The sequence below is a fragment of the Apteryx mantelli genome, chromosome 28, assembly GCF_036417845.1.
Source record: "Apteryx mantelli isolate bAptMan1 chromosome 28, bAptMan1.hap1, whole genome shotgun sequence".
Taxonomy (NCBI): domain Eukaryota; kingdom Metazoa; phylum Chordata; class Aves; order Apterygiformes; family Apterygidae; genus Apteryx; species Apteryx mantelli.
In genome coordinates this window covers 6,175,631-6,201,996 of record NC_090005.1, presented here as the reverse complement: position 1 = coordinate 6,201,996, position 26,366 = coordinate 6,175,631, and the positions used below count along the sequence as shown (strand labels likewise).

General features: G+C 42.2%; 1 protein-coding gene across 1 annotated transcript; it reads right to left on the bottom strand.

Annotated features, from left to right (window-relative positions):
* Positions 1-1,541: 1,541 nt before the first annotated feature.
* Positions 1,542-24,212, bottom strand: GJC1 (gap junction protein gamma 1). Its single transcript, XM_067312125.1, has 3 exons — positions 24,110-24,212; positions 5,569-5,644; positions 1,542-5,421 (listed from the first exon to the last, which is right to left on the bottom strand). The coding sequence occupies exon 3, from the start codon at positions 5,400-5,402 to the stop codon at positions 4,221-4,223; it is 1,182 nt and encodes a 393-aa protein (XP_067168226.1). The 5' UTR covers positions 5,403-5,421; positions 5,569-5,644; positions 24,110-24,212; the 3' UTR covers positions 1,542-4,220.
* Positions 24,213-26,366: the final 2,154 nt, after the last annotated feature.

The following is a 26,366-nucleotide window of genomic DNA, read 5'->3' as shown; positions in this document are numbered from 1 at the left end:
TGACTGCAAATTTGTTGCCAAATGAAGGGTTCTACACTTTAAAACACTTAAGCACATGCTTAACTGGATGCCTGTAGCTGGTCGCATTGACTCATGCAGAGATAATCACATGCTTAAAGATAACTATGAGTTTAAGCGCCTTTCGGGAGCCGCAGAGGCCAAGCAGCAGGAACGCAGCCTACGCTGCCTCGTCGCCGTTATCGCTGCCCGAGAGCGCTGAACTTGAACCTGCGCCACGTGGCTCGAGCTAGCGTTATCCAGACCGGCTCCTGAGATAGCGCTTAAGTTTCAGCCTCCCAGTTTGCAGAGCTGGATGGCTTATCTGGAACGCAGGTTAAAGCACGGCTAAGCACGTAACCAACCAGACAACCGGGGAGCTCAGGATGCGACAGGGGCTCAAGTCGCCATCGCGGTTTAAACGCACACACAATTATCACTGCTGGATCCTACCTCCGTCAAAATCGCCGAGTTCTGCTGTTGTGCTCAGAGCAGAGGTTCAAAACAAAATATACTCTGCAGCCAGAAGCAATTCAGTCCTATAGCATTGGGTTTTATTTTTTTTCTTTAATTCTGAGACGGAAGGAAGAGGCCTATAGAGACACTTTAAGGACAAACAGCCTTTCATTCTAACTTCTGCCCACCCAACCTATTTCACTTTTGGCTTTCTCATAGCTATGCGACATGGCAAAACGGTTAATGCCTCCTTATACCTACTTCCAATTTTTGAAGCAAAATTTTAAATGAGGGGAAAGCAGGGGACGCTTACAAAAGCTATCTTTTGTGGCGGCAAAACAGAGCGCCATTCAGCTGCAATTTTTAAAAGGAGCTGGGCAGCCAATTCCCTTCTGTTCCTTTGAAAATCGCAGCTAAATCAGGCCAGCTAACACTGCACAGGTCACCGGACAATATCAGCATGCTCATTCGTATGCGTAAATGCAGATTTCAGTGATAAAAGGTTTTAATGAGTCAAGGTCTGACTTCCAAAGTTTGGATTTTTCTTTTTGAACGCAATTGTTCGTGTCACTGAAGAGCAATTCACATGCAAAACAGCACAGTTGATTTCTAACTAACTCTTTATTATAGTAAACAAGGTCAAATATATAAAAATTCCAAGTTGTTGTTTAAGAGAAATCATTAAAATATCCCTCTCCCCCCACTCGCATATTCAGCGCATATTCTATTGCTGGAAAAAAAGCCATCTCGTTCAGAGTGGATTTTTCAGTAATCCACTGGATTTAATAGATATTCTTCCAAACTGCATCCAAAACCAGAGAATGACAACACAAATACAAGTTACGTTCAATATTTTCTAAAAGTCTGTTCTGAATCTTTATTTTATAAAGGCCTAAATTTAAGCCAAAGCAGGAGAGCATTTTTAAAGTAATGCACGTATCATTTCTTCAAAAGGAAAAAAATCAAAAGCCCACTACTTTGAAACTGAATACGATCACAGACATGAACATTTAGAGCTTTAACAGACATCCTCTACTAATAATAAACACTCAGTTTCAAAGACAATGTGCACTTTTTGACACAAAATGAAAACGAAGCGATAATAAAAACAGTTCCATTACTTTTTCGGAATGAATTTGGCGCCGGGAGTGGAATATTCTATATATTCTGGTCACTAATGGATTTATTTACCGGTTTGGACAGAAGCTCACAGGGCTGCCCTGAGACAGTAGTTTTATGCAGATAATGGTTCAGATTATTAATCAGGAAAGGGCTAATACAAATAACAGGCGAAGCAGCCGTCATGAACTGATTGCAAAGGTAATTTAAGCTATTAACAAGAAAGCGTTGCGCTGATACAGTTTGTGACGAGAGCAGCGAGGGGAAAAGAATCGCAACTTCTTGCAATTCAGCTGATTAAAGGGCATTCAAAATCACCGCACGGGGTTAAAAGCAACATAACCCTTTCGGGAAGCTGAAAAGAACAACTGAGCCGCAGTGTTTGGGGATAACGAGCGGATTGTAGCCGCGCATCAGTGTTTATCTCCAGGCTCCAAATGTCTCTCTCTAGTACTTTCAGACAATATGTTTTTCACCCAGCTTCTCCCTCACACTCGCATCTATCCACCAGCAAAGCCTGTCTGTCCTCGGTGTACTTCTCTTCACACTCCCGTCAAACGACAGGACCACCACTAACCTCTCGCACCCCACAAAGCTCATCCCGCCGGCTAGCTGTCTCAGCCTGGAAGCCCACCTAAGCTTTCAGAGATGGCTATATACTTAGCGTTTTTATCATTTAGATAAAAAGACCACCCCAAAACTTTCACGTGTAAAACTGCGAGGTTGCTCCTCTCCCAGAACAGGGGGCAGAACGGACTGTCAGAACGAAGAGCGAGTTTGCTCCCAAAACACATCTCTGTCAGAGGTGAACTGGAGAAGCTGACACTCACCGACCTTGCGCGAAGGGCTGCACTGGCTCCAGGTACCTTTACATCTCTCTCCAAGACAGAGCTGCTAGCTGGGATCTACGCCTGGCCACTCAAGACTGTTTGGGGTCCCAAAGTGAAAACAGACCATGAAAACGATTCAGCAAAACACACATTTTCAGCAAGTGCTTGGGTAAAGTCAAGGGATATGAGCACGTGCTTGCAGTTACCGTGGGATAACTCATATCCCCTTACTTTAAATTTAATGTAAAGCCTATATTTAGATGCTCTGCAGGATTGGAGTACGGGTTTACATACGCTCTCACTATGTAGCCTTACTTCTCAGTCCTGCTCCTGATCAGCCTGTAAGGAGGGCAGTAAAGATTGAGGTAGCTGTGAAGCAGAACAGACCCCCCCCTCCCCCAAATATATTAAATGGACTAAAACCTAACAAAGGAGAAAATAGAGCAAGGTCCTAAATACATTATAAATAGCAGCAAGAAGGCATACAGATTTATCAGCATCTCTCAAATACTAATGCTCATCCTTGCCAAAAAGACACCGCCAAAGGCAGTAAATACCACGCTCTCCTTTTTCTAATTATAAATTCAAGTTTAATGCCAAAACCGCAGAATGCCAAATCTGACTGGTCTCTCAAGCAGAAATCTAAATTATACATATTGCTCTGTCTGAACTTAATTCCTTGGACATAATGGAAGGAAGAGGGGTTGGAATAAAGCATTATCATTTATATTCAGAAACTGCTTTGTAAAAACTCTCGTAGACAGCACGCTTGTGTGCTGGGTGTGGGGGGGAGGAAGGTTACGCCTTGAATGTAATGCATGGGGAAAAAAATTTCCATGACTCCATCTAACCAGATTACTTTGGAAAGACAGAAATTTGTTATTCAAAAGATATTGTAACAATTTAATGCCCTCGGGGGTGGGATGTTATGTAATAACAGCCCTCAGAAACATATCTTTCCATAGATATTACATAAAGATATGGAATTACTGAACACAGTACATTTCTGTTTACTTTTTTTGAACGTTTTACAGGAGATGAAGTTGCTCTTTCCTCCTGTTGAATAAAGCTTGCAGGGAGGTCTGACCCCACTCTGCACTATGGCAGCAATCTTACTCTGAACACAAGTATTCTAACACACGTGCGTTTTTCCATAAATATTTTTCCACAAGGTAAAAAAGACTGTAGCACATACTAACCGTAGTATGACTCTTCTGTTTTTAAGTAGCACATCATTTCTGTAAAAGTACAGTAGAGCACCATTAACAGATATTCTCCAAACCTTTCACTGCTCCGGTGCTAAGTGATCGGCACCCGTCGGCTGCCTGGATAACCAAAGAATCTTCTGTGGTGTGTTCAAGGCACTTTTGAAATGCAGCATAGAAAGTTTTACATTTAAAACAAAACAAAACAAAACCAACAAGGAACCTGTAGACCACGGTAATAAAACTAGCAAAATGCTAACAGCTACCTACCGTTCTCTCTTCATTAATATAAAAAAGTGTAACTTCAGAGATCCAGTGTACAAATACAAAAATTGTGCATAATAAATGTACTGTAATACTGTACATACAGCATAAACCGTTCAATGAGAATGATTTAAATATACCTGTTTGTCTCCTGACTTGGAAGACAGAAGAATAAAGTTCTATAATCCTAGCATACGCGCATAAACACTTTCTGAGAGCCTGGATCACTAGCCAACGGTATCCCTGAAAATAAGCAGAGCCAAATATTTACTCAGTGGAAGCAATTATTCAAGGGGTCGCTGGTTATGATAAACTAGGAGAAAAACACAATATTTAAACTCAACCACCATTAAATCCAGACAGAGTTCTTCCCATCTCCTGATTTGCTACTGGCACTGCTTTTGTTTGAGGCTGCTTTGGATTTCTTCTCTCTGGAACCGCCGGGATTGTTTTGGTTGTTATAAGCCTGGATCGCAAGGTCCAGGCGTTCCTGAGCCACTTTAATTTCCCTCTGCAGATTTTCAAGGTCGGCTGGAATGTTCTCTTCATTGCTTCCATACTGCTGTTCCTGAGCTATGTTGGCTTTGTTCTGTTTGTAGGCCATTTTGGCATTGGACAATTCAGTATATTGGATTTGAGCTGGCTTGACCGCAATGTTATAGCCAGGGGGAGCAGATGGTGTGTTCCAAGTAAAAGGGTAGTTATAGGTACCGGAGTCTTCCAGCTCTTTTCTTTTGTTGTTGAATGTGTCCCGGATTGTGCCAAATCCCAAATGGAGCATCTCCCACACATTCAAAAGTAAACACAGACCGCTCACACCATACATTATTAGTAGGAAAATGGTCTTTTCGGTTGGCCTGGAAATAAAACAATCTATCTTGTGCGGGCACGGCTTCCGGCTACACACAAATATGGGGCTGACCTCAAAACCATACAAAAAATACTGACCCACAAGAAAACCAATTTCAAACATAGTCCTTGCAAGAAGCTGCAGCACATAAATTTTCATGAGTCCATCTTCACGAATTCGCCGCCGGCCATCATGCTTAGCTTTGGCAGGGGCCTGCTGCTCTTTGTTCTCCCGCTCGCTTTCCAGCTCTATTTCTGGATACATCATCGGGTCTTCCTCATGATCCTCCTCGGCTTCCTCCAAGCCACGGTGTTGTTTCCAGCGGACTGAGAAACTTTTGCTTCTGATTCTTCTGTCAGCTTCGCTGTGTTCCACCATCCGGGCAATTTTATGAATTGCGTAGCCTAAATACATCACCGACGGAGTGGCTACAAGAATGATCTGAAACACCCAAAATCTCACATGCGAAAGAGGAGCAAAAGCATCATAACAAACGTTCTCACAGCCAGGCTGCTCCGTGTTGCACACAAACTTGCTTTGTTCATCATAATAAATGGATTCTCCTCCCACAGCAGTTAGGACGATCCGAAATACAATCAGCACCGTCAGCCAGATTTTGCCAACAAAGGTCGAGTGATTGTGGATCTCCTCTAACAGACGGGTCAAAAAACTCCAACTCATGGTGGTCAAATAGCTTTATCTAAACAAAAAACAAACAAACAAAAAAACCCCCAAATACTTATGAGTTTATCAGCTTTAATCTAAATATTGCAAGCATTCAATCAAGAGACTTCGAAAATTCTAGAAAAATTTTACAACCTTCACACAGCCATTTTTATAGTATCACCTGCTTTCAGGAACCTCCAGCAGCCAGAATTTGCTTGAGGATTCTGAGTCTCTTCTGTATGTTTTGGAGAAATCCACTATTAAAAAAAAAAAAAAAAAAGAAAGGAAAAGGTTAACTGCAATTTCCACAAACAAAACCTGCTCCCAAAGCTACTTCTAAGCAGAAGACAGATGTGGCTGCTCTGTATTTCGAATGTTAATAAAAGCATTTCAACTTTAGGCTGAAATCTTCAAAGTATAGTGGATCTGAAAGCTCGGTTCCTGTGAAATCTTATGGGCGCTGTTGGCTATATCCCACCACTAGCAGTAAGATTTGTCTTAACTACGTGGAAGTGGCCAAGCGTTGTTAAATTCTGAGCTAGCAATCTCGGCCTCTCCTTTGGCCAAAAGAGAGAGTAATTATCTCCAGAGGGCAATGCCAGCTGTCTCAGGATGGAAACAAATCACCCGGTCAAAGCCCAGGAGACAGGCAGCCTCTATTATCTTTGTCTTAAAGACAGGGAAACCTGATATAGAGAGTGACTTGTGCAGTGCTATCCTGCAAATCTAGGCCAGAGACAGGATACGACCTAATGAAAGTCTAACTTTATGCTCAAACTGTTCTTTCTACAGCTTTTGGTTCAGTCCCTTAGGGAGGCTAAGGGTCCGTTTTGGAGGGAAGACAAGACCTTAGTACATACTTATTCTTGTAGTGTTATTGAGAAAGTGGAAGGGAAACCTAGCTAAAGAGTCATCTGTCTAAAATTTTAAAAGACAGATATTAGATATCAATCAATATAAATTTGTTGTCATGAAAATAAAAAAAATATCAGTAGGAAGTCATGGCTGGCAATACTACAAAGTAGTATAACGAGCAAAAAACTCTAGCAGCGACATAGGCTGATCATAAGCTCTAAATAGTAAAACTGGTGCAATATTGAGAACAGGAAGAACTGTTTGACGTTCCTATAGCAGCTGAGAAAAAGTGTCCGTCAGTCCTTCTAATGATGTTAAACGTCTATTAGTAATAGAGATTTTAAAGTCAGAAGGCCTAGATAACATTTGTTCAAAGGTCCTAAAAGCAGAGCTGGACAAAAGACATCTCTGGCCCTGTGATCTTAAGTAATTGACTCTTAAACTAAGGAAATTCCGGAAGACTGGAAGAAAACTAGTATTTACAGCTATTCAACCTTTTCCTCGTAACTATAGAGCTATTCACAGGCAAAATAAGGAAATTTGAGGGGATGCAATCAATACAGAATTTAAGGATATGAATGTAATTCCTTTTTAGTGACATTAAATGCTTCATTGATGAAGGCAACAGCACAGACGTAATACGTCTGGGCTGTGCAAGACATTTGATTTAGTACTCCATGACAGCGTAAGAAAAAACAGCGTGATATAGTATTAGAAAAGCACACATTAAGTAGACTAAAGGCAACAGAAAAATCTTGAAAAAATGATTCCCATATTAGAATCGAGATGAATTGTTTGCGGTTTACAGTGAGCTCTACAAAGATCAGAAACAGGCCCAGCAACTAGTCTGTGTTTTCCTCTGTGATCCAGACCCAAACAGAAAATGGCTGCAGACAAAATCTGCATTAGGGACCTAGCGGATGAGCATTTCCGCAAGAGCTGGTGATGTAGCCAGAACGGTTACTGCAACCCTTGGCTATATAACAAACAGGAGCAAGGAGGGTGATCTTACCGCCTTGCTAGCAAGACGGCATACAATGCCTGTGTCTGCATCCTTCAAAAGTCATTTAAGCATCAGAGATTGAATATATTATTCTCAAAACCATTTGAAGAATGGTGGAGAAGCCTAAAAGTGAGAGAGTCGGAGAGTTCAATTTGTTTAGCTGGGCAACACACGTAGAAAAGGAAGGATTACTGGCGAGTCACTTAATCTGGTGTCTGTCAGTTGAGCACACAACCGGTCCAAGGATTAGGATCGAGTTGTTCTTTTAATGGTGGTGGGGGGGGGGGGGGGGAGAGCAAAATATTCCAGTTCCAGTGTAGTGCCTTCCTGCAGTAGGTGGTTTCAGGTTCTGAACTCCAGTTTCAGAGAGGGACCTAACTACAGCTTTGCAACCCCACACGTTCAGCATTAGAGCTAGATGAGACAGTACTTCAGACACCCACATCTTGGGCATTTTCCAATGACTACTTTGGACTGGGATTCAAAACCGGTAGTAGGATGAGTTTAGGGAGACCCTATGAGCTTTGAAAACATCTTTGATTTGCTAAAAGAAAACTCGAGCGAAATCCACAGCCAGAACTAGGGATTATGGAGTTGTCACAACACCTAGATTCAAACCAAGATGCCTTGAAAATCTAGTCACCGAACAAGAATGTATAATGGCACATACATGTTGCTACTGATATGGTTTAGTTGATCAGTCAGACAAAAAACAAATGGGGGTTAAAAGAGGGTTAATTTTCACTCACCAAAAATGTTAAGGCCAAATTATTTTTCATAAGTTAACTACTAAGTAAATTCAAAATTAATTAAATAGGCTTTTGTCAGTATAAAACTGGAATAAGAGCAGGAAATGGCCTTTAAATTTTCAGGTAATGTCAATGTTTACTCATCAGCAGCTACTAGCAGAGAAGAGTTATAAAACAGAGCAGTTCGCAATATGAGAGAAGAAACAGAGTCTTTGGTTTTAGACAAACTACCAGCTTGACATTTAGCAAATTCTGTTGAGGCAACTGTCAGCCCTTCCAAGGTGCTTTTTCTACCTGTGGGACACAACTGTTGGTTTATAATCACTTTTTTTTTTGGAAGTCTCTTATCTTGCCGTGTTGTGAACATGAACATCCTGGGAGGGATGGTGGGCAGACTTCACCTCTCTCAGCTGTCTGCAGCGCAGGGAGCAGGAAACAGCCACTTGAGGGCACAATACATCTGGCCCATTTTAGAACTTGCTTTAGGAGAAAGGCGGCGAATCGCATCCCGAATTCCGCCGACGATATAAATGAAGAACGCAACCAACTTACGCATCGATATCAACGATGCAGATTTTTACATTTAGATTATTCACTGACTTTGGATGTAGAAGACTGCGCTCTTACCAGCTGCATGTTTAATATCCAAGACTTGCTGCTGATTGGAGTTTTCTCACTAGCAAGATTTGAACTTACTGGAAAGCAGAGTTCTCACTTCACAAAAAAACGCCATTCATTCTAAATGTGCATTTGAGAAAGACTTTCATTCCTTGTTATTTGTCATAAGTTCATAATACCCCTTATGGCAGAGGAGGCTCCTTAGACTAGACAGGACATATGATGCAAACAACATGACACTCATCTCTGACAGCAAGCTGGCTCTCGTGAATTAAAGTTGAGCAAACCAGCTCTCAGCAGACACTGACATCCGCAAAGAATAAAGACGAATTTGCAGGAGGTGCATGGAAAAAAACGACTGTTTCAGGTGAACAGGTTCACTGCAGGGAATCCTTCTATTCTAACACACCTATATTGTTCACATACAGACACATACAGCAAGCAGACCCTCACGTGTGGAGCTTCCCCTATCCATCCCATGTGCGATTCTGAATATGAATTTAAACATGGGATTAATTTCATCCAGCTTCAGCTTTCTAATCTAATCGTAGCAGCCTTCCTCCAATTACGGAAGAAAGGCAGGCACCTCTGAGGAGCAATTCACACCAGCTATCCTAAAATCCTCTCTTCGGACCCTGGCTGAATAACAGCACTGCGAAGGCAGGCAGGCAAATCCACCTTTCCCAATGCAGCTCACCTTCCTCATAGTCAGATACACACTCGCCTGGCCTAAGTCCACATCCGAGCTTGGACTTCGGACCACAAGTGAGTTTTGCCTCGAATGTGTTTCAAATACACCCCAGGTGTACACAGGAGTGCTCCTTCCAGCCATAAGGTGCAACTCCCAGAGGGGAGCAGGAAACTGAAGCTGTCAGATCAAACCGAATTTCAGTAGGACTCTAGTACCAAGCTTTCCTTGGAAAAGGTTAGCCTTAACAGTATACCTAGGGAGAAAGAGATTTTGTAGTCAAAAGGCAATCATTAAGGGGAAGATATTTAGAGAAGGATTTTTTTTTTCTTAAAAACATATCCCACCATGTCATCCTAAGTAAATTTGATTAATGCATTAATGATATACACATTTTGTTTTGTTTTTAAGCAGTTTAAAAAAAGATGCGCACTGAGCAGAAAAAAAAATCAAGAATAAACGCATTGCAATTTTGTTGATATTCAAAAGAGGTTTCATGCTGCATGAAAGTGAAATTGGGCCCACAGGCTAATTAAAATAGGATCTGAATTAAGATGAATGAAGTAATAGCATTATTCATTCAGATCTCATTTACATTTAAATGTAAATGTTTGTATAATTTACAGTTATCAGTGAGGAAGCATGGGGGTTCCTCTTTAACTTGAAAAATGAACAAGACTTCACTGTTCATGATGGAAACAAGTCAGTCACAGTTGAACCCAGTACCGGCAAGACACAAGCACACCCACACATCTCGGCTAATACATTTCCAACTTGACCTGCATTTCCAGTGTCAAGTCCCCCCAAATTATGCAAGGTGAAGGACGCAAGGATTTTCCTGGGTGACGGACAACAACCAGGATAAGACACTTCATTACTACTATGCTTCCCACCACTCATGAAAGAAATGGGTTCAAACATCATTAACTTTATTCCTGTATTTTTAAGAAATGTTTACAGCATTGTGCAGATGGAAAATAATATAAAAACTGTACTGAATAATATCTATCCGTATTGTATAATATTTGGGAGTGAAAAGGCTGGTACTTTCTGGAGAAAAAAGCAGAACACTTCCTCAAATGACTGGAAGGACTCAGTCTATCTTGCAAGTCTCATGTGGTGAGCAGAAAGCAGAAGAATCTAGAATAAAGCCAGAGTGTCAATGTCTATCTGGAAACAATTCCTCAACAGGGCCTTCAAATCCTGGGCATTTTAACAAGGTTCTGCAGATTCCCTAGATCCAATTCCCTTGACTCTAAAAAGCCCCTTGTTGAATTATGAGACTGCAGATCTTACACTGAATATAAATAGAATACTAAAATATGGGTGAGAGGGAGAGATATAAAAAGATTCTTGTGCTGTCAAAAAAATAAAGATGTCAAATATGTATCTTTTTGAAAATCAACATACATATATTCACTCAAGCATTCAGCGTAAAGACAAACTGAAATTTGCAGATAAGAAACGAACCTCTAATAGCCTTAGAGTGCCCTCTAGGTAATGCTAATACGGAAAGCAAAGTGACAATTTTAGCATCGTCCCCCTGCAGTGACACAATTCAAATGAAATTGTTACATGTTTCCCGCTGTCCAAAACCAGCATTTACTTCACCTGCAGCAACCACGCTCCTTCGAAAAGCATCATTCCCAGGGCGCACACCTCAGAGCACAAGAGGTCCGAGACTTTTCAACAGCAGCGTCCATCGGGGCCGCTCGTGCTCCCTGTCCTCGAGCACGAGGGCATAAAAGACGACCAGCTCAACTGCCCTGGAGGCTGGAAGCCTGCTGTGATAGCAGGCTCCATCAGAAACGGAGGTAGGGCTGTAGAGTCTGCATTCTCTCAAGAAGTTTTCAGAGTCCTTCTCTTGGGTCCATGTCAGCCTGTATCCCTTCATACACGCTCAGCGTTCATTATCCTTTCAGATCGATAGGAATGAAGCGTATCAGCTGCAAACAGAGCCTGGAATAGTGAGCTCCCAAATCTGGCATTTCTGTAGCAACTCACAACAGAGTGGCCAGATGCTTAGCAAGTCTGATCAAGTCGCTCTGTAGATCTGCCCTGCAGATTTCAGGTATCAGCAAACTTCAAAAGCAAGCCCCAAATGCTATTTGTACTCCGGCGATGGGAAATGTAATAACAGGGAAAATAAATTGGTCAGCAGATTACAAGATGAGATGTGCGTTATTTGACAGTCTTTACAATGAAACGCTTGAGCCTCAAGGTAGCAAGCCATAGCCAGACACGGCACAGAGCCCAAAATTTGGCTCTTCCAGCAAAGTAATGGGAGCTCTTGAAACCGGCTGAGTGAGTAACCCCCTCTCCCTTCAATATGGCATGTGGCTTTAGAAATAAAACAAGAAATGAACTGGTACACTGCAGAGTTGATTTAGCCTAAGACCTCAGTAACATTCTTGCCTGAAGGATATCTCTTTTCTAGAGTCTCGCACCACTTCAAAGGATTTCACCACAGTGTAATTTAACCCTACTGAGCCCAGACGGTTTTGACTAGCTCCTGTATGAACTGGCCTTACACGGAGCTGGCACAAGTCCAGCATAACTTACCGACTTGGGCTCAGCACTGCACCGGGCCTCAACGCTGCAGTGTGCGCTCTCCACTACAGAGGAGCCAGGAGCGTACAACAGCAGCGTTTCCCTGTGTAATTTAGTCAGACGTTGAGAACAAGGAATTACAGGAGCAAAGGGCAACTCTTTACAGAAAGGTTGAATCTGAAGCTCAAATCGTAGTAGAGAAAGCATCCAAAACTGCTGTTGTAAAATCAAGGCCAAGTGTTTAAGCAAAACCTGAACTCTCAGACTGCCAGTCCAGGCGGTCTGCAAACAACACGGCAAGGGACTGCTATTTAGACCCTTACAAAATCCAAGCAAAGACCAGGAGAGTATCCTCAAGAAAGACCCTTCCTCCTAACAGAAATGACTATCATAATGGGTGAGCATGGCCTCGGTACGGCTTCAGGTCCACAGAATATTCCTTACTGTGAGCTGTCAGTTCCTGTCATTACACACCACCTGAATTCTGCAGGCTTTTCCATGAGGTGATCATACATATTCAACACTCATCTGCCACTTAGATATCCACTTAATAAGATACCAGCTGCTCTTAGCTCAGGACTAGTAAACCACGGTTCAAACTCTGTGCATTACTGCTTGCCAACATACTCAAGAGCTCAAGTGCACCAAATGCCTGACAAGTCCAATGATAGGTTAGCTTCTTCGCAAGCAGCAGCACCACCCATTTACTTCAATGTTTTATTTTTAACATGCTTAGCCTCTAGGTTCCCTTGTACCAATAAGGCATTAGCCTACAAAATTTACTCTGCCAACTGGTGGATTAAACTACCAACCCCAGCTTCCGTTTCCAACCTACTATTCCGACAAAGGTACAGGGCAGACTCCTGAGCAACGTTTGCAAATAGCGGCATACCCCACTACCCATCAGAGACGCATTTCTGAGAAGTTTGATGAGTAGCCAGAATCGTTGAGGTTGGACGGGACCTCTGGAGATCATCTAGTCCAGCCCCCCTGCTCATAGCAGGGTCAACTCAAGCAGGTTGCTCAGGACCATATTCAGTTGAGTTTTGAGTATCTCCAATACTCAATGTCTTACAATGGAGACAACTACAAAAGCCAGGTACTAAGCGACCAACAACAGAACTTCAAAGTGACAGAGAAGTGACAGACAGTAGGGTTGGAGGGGCAGGGAGGTTACTGTCACACCTGCCCACTAATCCTGCGGATTCAGGACACGTCTGCAGGCTAGCAAAGAGCAGAGGGCAGGAACCCACAGGACAGCGTCCTGCTTCAAGCTCTGCAACAGCACTTGTATAGGCAGGCCCAACACTCAGGATTGGAGGAAGGAGTGAAGCCCAAGCGAACCAGAGCAACGTGTGCAATCAGGAAGCTGTTCCGAGTATACCACCCTACCTAAAATTTCTGTATGGCACTTGATGGGCCTAAGGACAGCGACTTTTGCACTGACATCCAGAACACTGTGGTAAGATCAGAAAGGAAAAATCATATTTTCCCAGCCAGGCCGAGAAGGAAGGTCTCCAGTCCAAATTAAGGAACCCGCAAGTAATGGGCACACGGTAAAGCCTTCTGTATACTGACGGGCACATGCTGTTGGAGAGAGCACCATGCTAGAGGTCCTCCTGCACTTACCAGGGTCACTCCATCTCTCTTACAGTCAAGTCTGAGTAAGGCCATCTTCACTCACATACCATTTCAGTCAGGCATTAGAGACATTTCATGTCTTGACATGATTAACGGAGCTGAATAACCGCAATACTCTTAACTACTCCTGATTCCACTGCAGCCAACAGCACCACAGTATTTCCCCACCGGGCTCCTCCTATGTGCTCAGAGGGCTGAGTGTCAGGAGAAAACCACACACTTGAGGCAGCTGACCCAAATATCATTCTCACAGCCATTTCGGGAAAAAAGAAAGAAGCCGAAAGAGAGCAATTCTGTCTGCTCCTGTAAGTTAAAATGCTCTTTACAGTCAACTGAGCTGGAGACAATCAAATTGGTATGAACACCTAATTCACCTACCACCGTATTATGACAGTCAAAAGCAACTATGATAGTCTTTGTTTCACAGCTAAGCTTGAAAACAAATTAATACAAACAATGTCAATAAAACAGATGCTCCATACCATGACACAGTCTGCCCAACATCCTCAATTCTGCAAAGGCAACGTTTAAGAATGGCAGTTGTTTCACTGTAATCTAAATTCAAAAAGGACTTTCCTTTCCCACTGTCAGCTAGTAGAGTAAGAGACACCACCTCTCCCTACAACTGTAGCATTCAAATTCATATAATAGATTCTTAAACAGAAGCTTTATGATTAATTTTTAGAGAAAAGGAAGAATTTTCTGAAATGCAGAAAAGGACCTTTTAGGACTATATATCCTAAATCCTTCTTATCATGACTGCTTAACAAGATGCCCACCACTTAGACCAGTTCTGTTAAACCCAGTCTATATTTTCCACTTGCTGAGACGGAGGACAAGGAAGCTTCCCAGACCTCTATTACCTTACATGACCGCAAGCCTCCTTAGGCAGAAGGTACTAAACTCAGGAAGGTGGTAACCACGCAGTTGGCTAAGCAAGACGGCCCTCTTGCTAAGCTATTTTAAATTATCTGAACACCACAGCGATTCATCAGAAACACACTGGCAATACCCACACTCAGGGACAGAGAATCACGGTGCCTTACCAGACCATCAGTAGCATTTTCTATAATGAGACTGTATCCAATATACATATGGCTGAGAGCAGTGCGGACTCCGTGCGCAGAATGTACGAGCATAGACGCTCTCTCCAAAGAGCCATGCGGAAAGAGAAGTGGTTCGCTAGAATAAGCGCAGCAAAAACACAAGCTGGTCAGGCAGACTATTTCTCCTGCCAAATACTGGCCTGCCGCTTCACCTTCCTCCTAAGTGCTACTAAACATAAGAAATCAGCTGAAGGGTTTGCTTCAGTAAATCAGTTTTCATACAGTTTGTTTCGAGAAAGGGAAGGCAGTAAGTCAGAGCAGACTGCTGCCTTGCAATTAAGATTTTACTCGGGCCAAAGTTTAACAACTCTATTTTGCAAAAGAAATATAGAATATAAATATAGATGTAATTTTACTACGTGAATTATTTTTAGTTCTTCGTTGAAAAAAATTATTTGCTCTAGTGAAATAAGGAACCCAGAATTACCATTTTCTGAAAGACTTGGAGGCTTTTCTTTCCTTTGGGAAGGAATGTGAAGTACTGATTTTACTCTCTACACTGCTCCTCACGCAACAATTACAATCGTATCAGCTCTATGCTGGGAGAACAGGCATACCAACTCATTTTCTCTTTCTGAAAATAGCTGCAAATAACTCATATTTTATGAGAGGAAGACAGAAGGCCTTTTCCCACCAAGCCTCACGCCACACAGACGCACTTAACCAAGCACAAAGCAGCAGGCAGTTAAATTTTTGTCAACTGACTGCTTTACAGTGCCGTGTATTTTGCCAGCCTTATTATTAACGAGGATTATGAAAATTGTCAGCACCTTTAATGCACATTAGGCTCCCAAATGAATGGAAACGGCAGAAGTCAAGCATGTGACCTGGTGATATAAAAGCATATTGAAAAGCTTGATATTAAGAGGGCAGACTCGATGAGACTATGATACGGGCTGCTTTTGGCACCGCTGGAAAAAATGCATTGCGAAAAACATTACTGACAGAACCGTGGGCAATGCGACAACGCTAAACTTCCCCCTATTTCTTATTTCCAAGCTTTCGAGATTTTAGGTGAGTGGTCACATCCTAACACAGCCTTGCTAGTCACTGAATGAACTTTTTGGTTGTGTTGTGCATGTTCTGCTTGAACTCCAACTTGAGTACAACAGGCAACTACCATTTAGCAAAACTATAGAAAAATCAAGATTTATTGTTCAATCATTATCACAGCACAAAGTGGGCAGTCAGTGTAAACAGTATTATAAAGTGCTGGCCAAGTTAAAAGTTTGGCTTTACAAGAGAGCTCTTACTTTGAATAATCCAGAACACTTTTGTTTCTGAAAACTTATTTTTGTTATTTTAACTATAAAAAAACAACAAAGAAAACAGAGCACTTAAAAACAGATCCTGCAGCAACAAGAAAATCTCCTGAACAACTAGAGGCCTCCGCAGTCTTTGGACAAGCTGGTCTGCTCCCATGTCTGGCCAAGCCTACACTGTGAAGTTGCGATCCATGTAATTTCTCATTTGCTTTACAGGAATAAAAATCTTCAGAGGACCTTACAAAGTAGAGAGAAAAAAGAGTTAACACATTAGAAAGTTTTAATGATAAACGTAGAAATAGCCTTACTATTCTTTCTAGTGCATACCCAAAGATCGATTACATTAACCTATGCTAGTAATTGCTTTACCAGTATTCTGAAGGGTTAAATCATTGGTACGTACATGTGGTCCAACTATTTTCTAATAGAGACATGAGTAGGCTTGTTTACAAAAGCATTTTTAACACAAAGGGCACTTAAGCATCTGCTGTAGCACATCTCTTCATTCACTCAAAGAAAGGGGATATTAGCTCCAAAGCAAAGTAATTCCTAACAAGGAGCACTGATTTTTTTGATGGATTCGCCACTACTCTATGTTACTGCTTCAGATATCCTAGCTGAACTTTGAGGGAACCTCCCTACTGAAAGCCACCACCAGCAAAAGATTCATTTCTTAGTGCTACTAAAAGAGAAAGGACAATGTCACACCAGAAAAATCAACCAAATTATTTACGTACATATTCACAGCAGCAGAGAGAGATCCAACTCCTTTGCTGGATCCCTTCCTTTGGGGACGCTATGGGAAAATCTGTCTCATACTGAAATGACCGCGGAAGACGTTACAGAATGAAGAGCCAAACTGAAGAGTAACAGAACGCCAGGACTGGATGGTATTCATCAAAGAGTTTTTAAGGCTATAGCTTTCCTTAAAATCGCCTTGATACTTGAGAACTGCAGGGGAGCAAGCGTGATGCCAAACCTTTAAGACAAGGGCTCCAAAGAAGATCCTGGGAAACTGCAGGCCTCCAAACCCGACGTTCATACAGGACAAATTAGGCAACATTGTAACACAGACTAGAATTAGTGGATAACTGAGCTACCTGATATATCTGTACAAATATGATAAACTGAGGGAAAAAGTCAATACAGCTTCTGTAAAGGAACTTCCAGCCTCACAAAAGGTAATATACACTGCTTGGATTTTCAAGACTTGGGAGACTCTCTCAAAGACTTCATGTAAGGAAACTAAAAAGCTATACCGGAAAAGGGACGGTCCTTTCATGGATGAGTAACTGGGTGAAAGATAATAAAGAGTAGGAGTAAACAGTCAGTTCCAGTCATGGAGGGAGGTCACAGGGCAGATGCTGGAAGCTGCATATTATTTATGAGTAAACTAGCATAGAGTGATGAGAGCAGCTAAGTACGCTGATGATAATATTCACGGCAAGGAAGGTAAGCAACTATAAAAAACTGCAGAAGGACCTTATGACACCAAGACCTGGTAATAAAGTGGCTGATGAAAGTCCATATAGATAAATATAAAGTGATGCATAAGCCAAAAAATAAAAAAACCGGATTTCACACTAAAAATGACATGCTCTGAGATGACCTTTCCAGGCAGGAATGACATCTTGAGCTGACAGGCTGCTCTATGAAAGCATCGGTGCAGCTCAGCATGTTCCAGAAAGCAAATAAAATTTTACAAACGTTGGGAAAGGAAGAGAGCACTGAAAGCCCACGGTTTGCCCACATCTTGCTCGCAGCTCTGGTCACTCTCGCCAGCCGCGACAGAGGAGAAGGGGAGCAGCTTCAGAGAAGGGCAACAAGAACCACCAAAGGTATGGACTGGCTGTCGTATGAAGAACAGTGGAAAAAGGATGTTTGAGGGGGGAAAAAGGATAGAGAACTATAAAGTCCTGAGTAGCCTGGAAAGGAAAAGCAGCTGATCATTCGCTCTCCCTTAAAAATTAACAGAAGAGATTGTTCTTCACACTATGGGCATGTCTCTGGATGCAAAACAGTTAAAAGGCTGGGAGAAGTTTCCAACACATTTCTCCTGTGTTTCTCCTTCAGCTTCCACTTTTGACCAGCAGCAGAAACAGCCCGATCCAGTAAGGATGTTCTAAAGGGAAGAGAAACAACCGTCTCCTCAGTGAAGTGGTGTAAAGCTGGGCGGGGGGAAGAGATGTATTAATCAATCAGCCAAAAGAAAGACATTAGTAGAGGGAAAAAAAAAAAAAGTCTGGTACTGCAGCTGTTAATAGATACTAAGTTTCAATGGACTGATATTTAGTATTTACTTATTGGCCAAATCTCACGCTTCCCCCTGCTTCTGCAGAGCAGCAGCGATTTATTTCTGCCAATATGTCCGTAGCACAATACTCCAGGGAAACAGATTTTGCAGACGCCCAAATCAATAAGGGCTTTGCCACAGATTGCAAAGAGAGTAAGACCAGGCTGAGGAATATAAATCAAGCTCAATATTGCCACGGAGGTGGAGATTTCAAATAAACAGTACAGTAGAAACAAAGACTGTATTTGAACCAGGGAATAAGGAATATTGTTCCCATGCGGCTATAGTGAAGATCCCTCTGTGTTTTTTTTTCAAACACTTGAATTTCTTTTTAATATATATAACCCAGGAATCACAGTTTCCACTGAAAATGCTTCTCTTTTTAAAAAGTTTAACTACATATTTGAATGTCAATTAAGCAACTCTTGTAAATGAATGTCTGCTTTAATTGAAGTTTAGCCAACTCTTAAATACCTAAAAAATGTTCACAGTGAAAAATCAGATGTTTTTCAGTAAAATCAAGACACGACTTTGCACACAGGACAGCTTACCCATAAAACACATGCATTCTGTATATAATAATCTTAATCATTGTAACTTTACACCATTAAAAAAAAGTCACACCAGGGCCGGCCAGATGTGCATCTACCATCCCTTTGACCACCTACAAATGCTATTTTTAACCTGAAGCCCCTAGATTTTCAGCGTTACTTGTAAGCTGTGTCACGGAACGCTTACCAGAGTGTGACCTTCGGGAGTTAACAAGGAGCCAGAAACTCATCCTTAAGGTAACAAATGGAAAACATCTATACGCACAAGAAATACAATTACCCTTCCAGGTCCTCTCCTATTTTAAGCGTACATGCCACAGGAGAGAGTAAGGAACTCTATAAATGATGATTAGTTATACATGAGTTTGGCAAAGCTGCATCATTCATCAGTGTCCAAGTCTTGAACATCACCGCAAGCAAAAGTCAGTATGACCTTTACGCCGCAATGCATCATCGGTTATCCTGCGTGCCATGTATTCCAGAAGCGCAGCACAGCTATCCTGATTTTTAAAGCCAGGAGTAATTTTTCCCGTTCCTACGTTTCACTCAATTGGAAAAGTAGGGGAAAAAAAGGCAATGCACTGTGTTTTTAGGGAGGGCTTTTTGGATTTTTGTTTTTTAAAAGGAAGAGGCACCATGCATGGGTACCTAAAAGATAAATAAAACAATCCCAGGAAAGCAGATTAATGGCTGAGAGAACACAGTAAAGGGTGCTGAAAGGAAAATAATAATACGCAATTGTCATCTCTACCTCTCTGGCACCACCAAATGTGACATTCACACTGAGACGGATGGTATGCAGAATTTGCTGGTCATCTAGACCGTATGTCTTCTTTTAATTCTCCAGCAATATTTTAAACAAGGCCAGGCACATACAGTTATAATTCTGTTTTCTGACAAACGTGTAACTAAAAAGGTGGAACTAATATCTGTAAGAGCTGAAAGCTGATACCATGTCCTTATTTAGGCAAAAATCCTGCTGACTTCAATGATTTTCATCTAAGAAAGGTAATTGGGAGAAATCCTTTGCTCACATGTAAAAATGTAAATCCCAGTTCAGCGAGTTATTTAAGCACATGCCTAATTTACAGCATGAAAGATATCCTACTAATAACTGGGCTGTTTGTGTATTTACAGTTAGGCACAGGCTTAAGTACCTGGATGATCTGGAAATACACTGAAATCCCTGGAAAACGGAGACTAAAACAGACCTGCCTATAAATTAATCACAGTGGCATGAACAGAAGGACTGACGTTAAACTTGAGGGAGGGGGGGAAAGATGTGCGTGTGCGTTGAAGCATCTGTTCAAGTTTAAGCATATAAAACATTTTTCAGCCCAATGACTCCATGGGGAAATGCCTCATACATCAGCTCATCTGACTCAAATTTTCCATCACATTTCCCTTAATACAGTTTTGTCCATAAATACACCATTCGGTTTTCCAAATATAGCTTTTTATTTATAGAGCCAGAAAGCCCTGTAACTCATGTTGTTACTTAAAATCTCTGGGATTTTCCTTGAAATGTAATCATTAAGAAATTATTCGCCTAGTTCCCAATATTTAAGTACTGAGCTAAGCTACACACATTTGCAGAAAAGTGATTTATTTTTGCTACAATATTTACCATTCTCTGCAGAACACCTCAGAAATTTTAATCACACACTTAACATTCCTTCAGAAGTGCGTGTTACCCAGGAAATACCTAGAAACGTCATAAGAATATCATTTTCTGTCTTTGCCTAACCATGCATATTAGTAGGCCAATTTAATTCCTAATGCATCTGTGAACTTTTACCCTAATTCTTGATTTTTGCATAAAAGAAAAACAAGGTTTTTAAAATCCCAGCCAGATTTTCTTGACAGTCCACGATTCGAAAAAAAGCTGTGTGCTACTATCCACACAATGACAGTGATTCATATCTGTTGTAAAAGGAGCTCAGAAAAGGAAATCTAACAATGTCTTTTCCCCCTCCTAGGAGCATTTGAAGGATTAATTCATTTTTGTGGCTTTTGATAGAAAGTGAACAGCCTACCAAAAATGTTACGAAGCTTGGCCGGTAAATATATAATCTAGACATTTAAAAAGTAAGGTTTTCTCAGACGCAGCATTTAAAAAAAATCGAGCAGTACTGAAAATAATAAGTAAAATGTGAATTTATACAATCCTATCATTATTAACAACTTCAGTCGAAAGCAAATATGTAGGATTATTGCCGGGTATGAGTACAGGATGGAGGAATTCCACTCCTGCTGATCATAGGAAGTACAAAGACCAGCTGGAAAGGCTGATAATTATGTGGGTTTTTGCAATAACATATTCATTCACAAAGCGTAACAAAAAGGACTGTTTCCCTGAAAAGGGGACGCGATACAGTCACCCTCAAGCGGCTGATAGGGCTGCGGTCCAGGGACCAGTTCTCAAAAGTGCTTTTGTAATTCCGGGATTCTTCATGCGCGCGACGCAGCGATGCTAGGAGGGAACGTATTTCCTCGTTCAGATCAGCGGTGTTAGGACTAGAGCAAGCATAAAAGGGACTGTTAAAAGAAAGTAAGTAGCAACATTAGTGAAACGTTTTTCACAGGAATCATTTGCTTCCTATGAACTACATTTTGAAACAATCCGGGGCACAAGGAGACTTTGCTGAATGACTGCACGAAAAACAAAAGCTGAAAATCATACGGGAAGAAATACCTTCCGTCTAATCAGAAACGGCGCGTATCCTCACAGAGGGACAACAAAAGGGTCTATTATCTGCCCAGCGCCGCTCTTCGTACTCAAACTATTTAATGATCGTTACTATTGTCCAGGCTTCTGCCACTACTCCAAAAAACCTGCCTGAGCAATAAGGCTAAAGCACAAATGAGGCACCATCCATAACTCGCTTCAGGTTGTCAATGTTCAAAAAAAAAAAGACAGTGAAAACTGGAAGTAGCATTAGGAAAAATGCACAAAATTGCCTCCCTCTTCCCAGCTCAGTGCTAGTAACGAAGCTACAGACTCTGCGGATCTGTGATTTTTCAATCATGGTTCTGCACCAGCTCGGCTTCAAAAGGAGCAGCAGAGGATGGCTCATCATCCGTCACTATTTTATAGCGCGGCTCTTAAGACAAGCTCCCGGGAAGTAAAAGCTGTGACATGAATTCCTTCAAGCTGAGAAAACAACCGAACTCAAGCTTCCCATTCTTGGAGGGGCGCTTTCAGTATTTGGCTCTCAAGCAAAAGTGAGTCACAAACCATCCCACAGCTTTGAACTGTGGTGACTTTTAATGGACTCAGGGTACATATGCCCTAAACCTCCTCAGGTCATGAGTAAGACCGTGTTGAGAGAGTTCATGAAGTCACTGCGAGGATTCAGCTTTTGGGACATCTGGTTTTTTGCAAGAGGACAGACGAAGCACAGTATTCACAAAAACTCTGCCGCTAGTTGATTAGAGAGGAGAAAACATTATGCATCCACACCTGCAGCCACTGCAGGTACAAATGACCACGAGAGAGGAACGTTGGCAAGCGGATTCAGAATCGCTCATCAAAATTCAGCTGATGAGCACAACCTGCCTGGGTTTCTCCTTTTCCAATTTACCCTGCTTCGCTTTAGAAGTTTCCAATTGAAAGCTTAACGCATTATAACAAGTCCTCGTTCTCTAGCATTGCTGCTTAGTCAAAAAGAAGCGGTGGAAGTATTTTGAGCACCTACTGGCACCAGCTCCCCTACCAGAAGCAGGTTATGCACAGGAGCCTCAGAAACTTCACAGTCCGTGTAGCCACCAGTGGAGGCACTGTCAGGATTGAACAACTCCTGATAAAGTCTGTCTAGATTGCTTGGTTGGTCTTAAGTGTCTAAATTACACCTACGTAAAGTTTCAGGTACTACAAGTAGTGCTCTGAATCTCATCCCTTGCTTGCACTGATGGCAAAAAGTACTTTTTAGAGAAGACTTTGGGTTTTTTTGATTTAGAGAAGTTGCTGGCAGTTGGAAAAAAAATTACTAAGTCAACTGTATATGTTAACATTCAACACAAACTTTCCACCAACAATTACATTTCACAGTTTAAGAACTGTGCCCTTGAATCTTGCCCTTGTCAGATACAAAACCATATGGATTAAGGCCAGAAGAGACCTTTAAAATAACATTTCACCTATGCAGCACAATTCCCCAATAAATTATCATTTACCACAGAAAATTCGTTAGAAAAACAGACTGTCTAAAATTTAAAAGTGTAAAGTACGTACTAAAATCTCTGCTGAATTGTTAAAACTGGTCTAAACTTGTCTAACTTAACTTCTGAGCACAGGCTCGCTATACCTTTGCTAGACTGGAGACCATTCTGTTACCACATTTATTTTCCCCGCAAACGCACCTATAAACTGTTATCAAGGCTTCTTTTAACCTTCTCTTTGTCAAGAGCAGACGGGGCTGCTGGAATTCTTCAGGGTAAGCATGTTTTCCGATCCTTTCTTGGCTCTTCTCTAACTTGCTCAAAGTAATTCATAGCGCTCTCAAGCTGTGACCCCAATTTTTCAGTTATTTACCCATCTTTGCATCACCTGCATGTTATCCCTGATGATTTGGATGTTTTCTTCCAAATAACAGACAAAAATATTCACTAATGAGAGGCAAAGAAGGGGTACCTATGGAATCCATCTAGAAAACAGATGCTTTGTGACAATTTCTCTTTTATAATCTTGCATTGCAACCTTTAAGTAGCTTTTTAACAACAAAAATCTTCATGTTGCTGCATCAATTTTTTAAAAAAATACTTAGTTCCAGTTTTTTAAATTAAAAGCTTTTCCTATTACCAATAATTCAAGCTTTACTGCATCAGTGATAATATGACAGAACTTGCAATTTTAGTCTTAAAAAGTTTTAAAGGTAGTCACTTTAATAAGAGTACAGCCAGTCATTAAGTTTTTTTTTTTTTTAATAACTTTTCAGAATTTAAACTGATTTGAAACATGATAAAGCTGGTTTTAAAAAGCCACCGCAAGGATGAGAGAAGCTGGGTGATAAACAGAAAAAGCTGTAACAAATAGTTACTGAAAACGATTTCAGTACGGTTGAAAAAAGTGAGATGGTCTCGTAAAATAAGTTTCATTTTAATCAACACAAGCCTTCAAATATATCTGCCAAAACTTATTAAAATAAGTTCATCCTTCTGTTTTGCCCCATCCCTTACCATTTCAATTCAGAAAACGTGATAGTCAAGTTACAGCTGTTCAAAAGAGAAAGACACTGCAAAAGGATCGTTCTTACAAGGAACTGTAGAAATATTTCCAAGACAGATCTCCAAACTCAATATAAAGTTCAGCCACAGCACATAACCACGGTGCCCAGCCTCAGTGCACAATCAACCAGCTTCGGTTCACCTGAACTTTTGCTCCGAGCCCCGTAACTGCCTTACCTTGCCTTCTTCTCAGCTACAGACATGGTAGAAAACCTCTGGCCATGAAAGGATCAAAGCTGGCTCCCGAATCTTAGATATCAACTGCATTCAGAGCCTTCGAGCCCGGCTTTAAACACCAAGACCATCTCCTAGTTGTGAGCTGTTGCCACTGACCAGCGAGTGGAGAACAACTGATGCTATGCAGCCTGCGCATTGGTCAGACACAGAAAATATGTAATGGCTCAGCCCACCCCCTGTCAAGCCCTTGACATCTGTTTCGGTCAGGAGAGCGACACGGGAGGAGGAACACGTATTGTCCCCTCTTACAGAGCTGCAGAAACGCTGAAGTTAATTTTAGGATTTCTGCAAATACAGAACTTTCAGCCGTTTGTAGTCATATGGAAAGAATAAGGGATGGTACAATAATGCTCAGATTACATGTAAATCTGTACATTAATTTTCTTAAAAAAAAATAAAAATCATACATATCTAGTTTCATATAGTAGATCGGAGCTTATTTGTTCCCCCAGGAAAACATAAGCATAACTTGAACATATTCTTGGAAAGAATCAAAAATAAGGAGAAGAGCATCTTTCATTTCTTTAAACACGAGTCTTGATAGAAAGCAATGGCTTTCCTCTTCTAAATGATCTGAATAAAGGAAAGGTGGATTTCAGTAACCTGCTTCACACAGTTGATTCACTTAACATCATTGTGAAATAGATTTCTGACCCGAAGGAAGAGAATTTTTTCTGCTGGTTCTCCTCTACTTGCAGTGTGCAGAAACACAGAAATACAGAGAACAAGATTAATCAATTGTCAAATGCATGTTTTTTGTTTTCCCCCTCATTTCTAAATACTGGCTAAATGATAAAAAAAGCAGATTCCAGTATTACTAATTGCCGCCCAAGTATCCATATTGTCCATACATGTCCTAATTAAATCTATATGCACCATCTCCTGTTTGTAATCAACATGATGATGGAACAGAATTAGCGCTTCCCTAGGAAGCAAGGTCTAAATAGCCAGCAAGAGCCAGAATTCCTCCCAGTACAAAAGAGAATTAGATTAAAAAAAGGCCACTAGAAGTAACTGTACATGCGTCATTCTTGGGAAATTTTAAAACTGAAGTGAGGCCTAACAGAAGCCAAAACTTTCATAACAAAATTCCCATGAGCTGACAGAGGAGCAATGTTTCTCCTTGTACTCTGTGTCTTCAGATCGACCCTACAGAAGCATCAAACAGCACTGCCATAGCCGAAGTTTGCTTGACACAGGGCTAACTTAGAACATCAACAGCAGCATAAGCATTTATCTGCACAAAGATCATAACAAGCTACTGACTTCTAACCTTGTTTTGGTGATACAACAGCGTCTTTAACTGTGAGCATTCAGTCCACAGATCAACCCGAGCTCTGGGATCTGCCAAGCACCATCCTGCCGAGCTGAGGAAGCGAAACAGCACTGCAGCCCTTCTCAAAGCTAACTACACAGCTTTTACTCATCGATGCTCAGAGGTAAGAGGCAGTGCCTCTTAAATACCTGTTACTTGGAACTAACACCTGCACCATATGAAGCAACAAATTTTAGTACTGGAAGTGGTAAAAACCCTGCAGAGTCTCTGTACTACCAGTACCCAGCATAACGTCAAAAAGCTGTAAATAGGTCTTTTATTTCTTCATTTCGGAAGAACACACTAGAAATAGCCATTACGAAAAGCAGCCGCCACCGACCCGAGCCCCAGCTGCGCCCCAGTCCCGTCTCCAGCGACGGCTGCGCCCCGCCGGGGAAGTTTGGAGGCACAAAGACGACGGCTCCGGCGGCGGGGACGCGCGGGCCCGGCTGTCCCGCGGCTCGTGTCCGTCTCCTCCCGCCCGTGTCCGTCCCCAGCCGCCAGCCCGCGACAGACGCTCGGCAGAGGCGCGACCGGCCGCCAGCGCGGGGCCTCGCCGGCTCCCGGGCGGCGGAGGACGAGCGGCTCCCCCAGCTCCCGCCCCCCCCCCCCGGCCCAACGGCCACTCCGTCCCCTCAGCGCCCCCCTCCCCCCCGGCCCAACGGCCGCTCCGTCCCCTCAGCCTCCCCCTAACCCAGCGGCCGCTCCGTCCCCTCAGCCTCCCCCTAACCCAGCGGCCGCTCCGTCCCCTCAGCCTCCCCCCGGCCCAGCGGCCGCTCCGTCCCCTCAGCCTCCCCCCGGCCCAGCGGCCGCTCGGCCGCCGCCGCCTGCCGCGAGCCCCGGGCTAGCGCGGGAAGTTTCCCTCGCGGTGCCCCCTCAGAG